General features: G+C 56.0%; 1 protein-coding gene across 2 annotated transcripts in view; it reads left to right on the forward strand.

Annotated features, from left to right (window-relative positions):
• The first annotated feature begins 263 nt into the window (after positions 1-263).
• RRM2 (ribonucleotide reductase regulatory subunit M2) overlaps positions 264-3,936 on the forward strand; it is a 5,927-nt gene continuing 2,254 nt past the window's right edge. For both annotated transcript variants that reach the window (XM_015564922.1, XM_015564921.1), the window contains exons 1-5: positions 264-401; positions 883-999; positions 1,400-1,533; positions 3,002-3,096; positions 3,192-3,325. In XM_015564922.1, the coding sequence (XP_015420408.1) occupies positions 360-401; positions 883-999; positions 1,400-1,533; positions 3,002-3,096; positions 3,192-3,325 (522 nt within the window). In that variant the 5' untranslated portion in view covers positions 264-359. The remainder of the gene's footprint in view (positions 402-882; positions 1,000-1,399; positions 1,534-3,001; positions 3,097-3,191; positions 3,326-3,936) is intronic.

Raw genomic sequence — 3,936 nt, forward strand, 5'->3', positions numbered from 1 at the left:
GGCGCCTTGGTCTTGGCGTTAAGCCCGCCCACGGTGCTTGTTCCCGCTCGCCCTTTCCCGCCTAAGTGAGAGCTTCCTCCCTCGCTCCCGTTCCTGCGGGGCTCACGGAGGGGACCTGGGGGGACCGCTGACCCCGACACAGCGAGCGAACCACATGAAGTTGCCGGGTTTGGACCGGCCCCGGGCGGGGAAGACGGCAATTTCATGTGGTTCGCCGCATCCTGGGCCATCATCGTCCTTCCCGTCGCCCCCGACAGAAAGCGCAGGTCCCCGCCCCGGGCGCGCAGGAGGAGCCGCTGCTGCGAGAAAACCCCCGCCGCTTCGTGGTCTTCCCCATCGAGTACCACGACATCTGGCAGATGTACAAGAAGGCCGAGGCCTCCTTTTGGACCGCCGAGGAGGTAATGGGGCCCAGAGCCCTGGGGCGCCCCCGACTCTAGACAAAGACCCGGCAGTGGCGGCGGCAGCCTGTGTGGGACGAACTTGGCTCTTCCCCTTGGGCAGTGATGGCGAACCGTTTGAGCTCAGCGTGTCAGCATTTTGAAAAACCCTAACTTAACTCTGGTGCCGTGTCACATAGAGAAATTTTTTGATATTTGCAACCACAGTAAAACAAAGACTTATATTTTTGATATTTGTTTTATATATTTAAATGCCATTGAACAAAGAAAAATCAACCAAAAATATGAGTTCGCGTGTCAGAGGTTCGCCATCACTGCCCTTGGGGATGGCTGCCCACCCGGGCCCAGGCGGGTCCATGTTCTAAGTGGCAAGGGACCCTCACCCCAGGGGGGGTCTGTGACCCGAGGGCGGCAGGAAGGTGGAGAATTGTTGGGGCGCGGGAGGCCCTGCGTGCTTGACCCCCTGTGCCCTTGGCGCCAGGTGGACCTCTCCAAGGACCTGCAGCACTGGGAAGTCCTGAAGTCCGAGGAGAGGTACTTCATTTCCCACGTCCTGGCCTTCTTTGCGGCGAGCGATGGCATCGTCAATGAGAACCTGGTGAGTGGGCCGCCCCGCAAAGTCTGCTTGCACCCCCAAGATGAGGGAGAATACATTCCCTGTCCCTCATCTCCTAAGTTTTCCCGTTCTGAATGGCTGGCTGGCTGGCTGTCAGCTAGGTTTACGCTTCGTCTCCTGACCCATCACACGCTTCGCAGCTACTTCTCCTGGCGGGAGAAGCTCAGACAATGTCAGGTGGTAACAGGTTCTCGCCAGGTGTTCACAGACAAACGGGGGTCCTCTGTCTGATGGCCAGACAGGTGGCATGACGTGCCCAGCTTTGTCACAGCACAACAGACTTAAAATGGTACAGGAAAGGCAGCTGGTGCAGCCCCGCGTCCATTGTCCGACCGAACTGGCTGGTAGTTCTTCACGCTGCATTTCCTGTGTCCGCCACTAGGTGGAGCGGTTCCGCCAAGAAGTTCAGATCACAGAGGCCCGCTGTTTCTACGGCTTCCAGATCGCCATGGAGAACATCCACTCCGAGATGTACAGCCTCCTCATTGACACCTACATCAAGGACCCCAAGGAACGGTGAGTGTCGTGGCAGCCAGCACGGTGAGGGTCACACGCCTTTTATGTCAAGTTCTGCATTCGTTCCAGCGGGGGCAGAAAAATGACTCACCTGATAAGTCACAGAGGTTCCCTGAGGGCGTCTGCTTGGAGGAGAAAGCCTGCATTCACTTGATTAGCCAGTCACTTGAGATCAAAGCTAGGAGGCTGCTCCGTGTTTAGGGTGGGAGGATGCCATAGTCATCTAATCCGATGCTTTCAGTAAAATCTAAATCTTACCTACAATGTGAGGCGGGGCAGGGTGGAGAGGGCGGGGATACAACATAGAAAGCAGCTTGTCTTAAGAACGAGTAATCTGCCCCACTAGCCAGTGTGGGACTGAAGCATCAAGGGTTTGATTCTGGCCAAGGGCACATACCTTGGTTGCGGGTTTGATCCCCTGGGGGGAGGCAGCCAATCGATGTGTCTCTTTCTCACATCAATGTATCTCTCTGTCTCTCCCACTCCCTCTAAAAATCAATGGAAAAAAATATCCTTGGGTAAGGATTAACAAGAGCTAATAATCCTATATCATAAAAACGTAATTTGCTAAGTGTCCAACTGACCTTTGATCCACTGCTCCACCAGTCGCTATGTCGTGCACTGACCACCAGGGGGCCGACGCTCCAACTGGCAGGTTAGGTTGCTGCTGGGGTCCAGCTGATAGGGACTGGGCCAGAGGGCCGGACACATCCTGGAGTCCTCCCATGGTCCCTCCCCAGCCGGCCAGCCCCCATGGGGACTGGACAAGACAGCCGCGATCGACCCCACTTGCTGGCCAGGCCGAGGAGCCCCACCTGCGCATGAATTCGTGCACTGGGCCCCTAGTCAGATACAGAAAATAAGACCTAGAAGTACAAGTGAGGAATTACATGATACGGGAGCCCACCCTCAGCCCCTAACTCCATCCCCAGGGACATGTTCCAAGAAACTAGACAGCACTGAACCCTATATATACTATGCTTTTCCTCTATATTGCACGCCTATGATAAAATACAACTATAAGTTAGGCACAGGGAGAGAGTGACAACAGTAGCTAATAATGAGTAGAACTGTTGTAACAATACGCTGTAATCAAAGTCCCAAGAATGTGGCCTCTTTGACGGCTAAGTGACCGATGGGCCTACGTGACTGATGGGCGGTGGGTGGTGTGTGCAGCCTGGACCCTTGGACAGGAGGATTCATGTTCCAAATAGGAATTGAGCCAGTAAATGCCCGTGGTCAATGGACTAAGAGTTTTAGTGTGAGTAGATCTTGGGGGTCCGTACAAAGAAATCAATACCTACATTTATATGAGCATAAACCAAGTCACAGTAATATGGGATTTAAGAAGCACAGTGAAGGGAAAGGCCAGTCCGTAAAAACGTCCGTGTGAGCCCCAGTTTGGCCTCGGGCCTGGAAACATGTGGCCAGGTCTCGGCTGGGACCGCTGACCGCTGTGTGCCTCCAGGGAGTTCCTCTTCAACGCCATCGAGACGATGCCTTGCGTCAAGAAGAAGGCAGACTGGGCCTTGCGCTGGATCGGGGACAAGGAGGCCACCTACGGTAAGGGGACCCCGGCCCTCAGCCCTCGCCTGCGGCCCTTCCTGCGAAGGGGCACGCGCGCTCACGGGGAACGTTTGGTGTTCACGCTCACACAGGAGAACGCGTGGTGGCGTTCGCCGCAGTGGAGGGAATCTTCTTCTCCGGCTCTTTCGCGTCGATCTTCTGGCTCAAGAAGCGAGGCCTGATGCCTGGCCTCACGTTCTCCAACGAACTTATTAGCAGAGATGAGGTGAGTCTAGTTCAAGCCACAGGCCACCCGCACCCCAACACCAGCTCTCAGGCGTGTGCACCGAAGGGACCCAAGATACTGGGTTGCCTCACAGCCACTGCCACGCGTGAAATTCAGCCACAGACATACCTGTCAGGATGAAACACGTTAACTAACAGCCTCGTATTCTCAGTATATCAGCACGCTTACAGCACTTCTCCACGGATGACAGGGTTTCCAGAGGAATGTTGTGTTTCCTGGTATTCTCTGTGCTGCTGTCAGTCAGAGCTGGGGGGCATCTTGGTGGAACCAGAGCCCATTCTGGTCCGGCGTGTCTGAGGGCCGGGATTAGCTGCAGAGGGGAGGGGAGGGGAGGTGCCAGCGGTTCTAGTTCAGGCCAGGCAGCACCTTGGGACTCGATGCACTGAGCCTGGCAGAGGTGACACTTGGAAGGGCAGTGCGTGTCCTCACATCAGATGGCAAATCCCCAAAGCAGCCTGTCAGCCCTGCCTTTCCTGCTGGGAGGAGCCTCCATGTGAGCGCTCGCGCCTGCGTGCGGGGTGATAGGAAGGGTGCTGAGCGGAAGTTCACATCACAGCAGGGACCAGGCCTGCTGCGGGCGCCTGGGGGCA

Source organism: Myotis davidii, unplaced genomic scaffold (genome assembly GCF_000327345.1).
Source record: "Myotis davidii unplaced genomic scaffold, ASM32734v1 scaffold61, whole genome shotgun sequence".
Lineage (NCBI taxonomy): Eukaryota > Metazoa > Chordata > Mammalia > Chiroptera > Vespertilionidae > Myotis > Myotis davidii.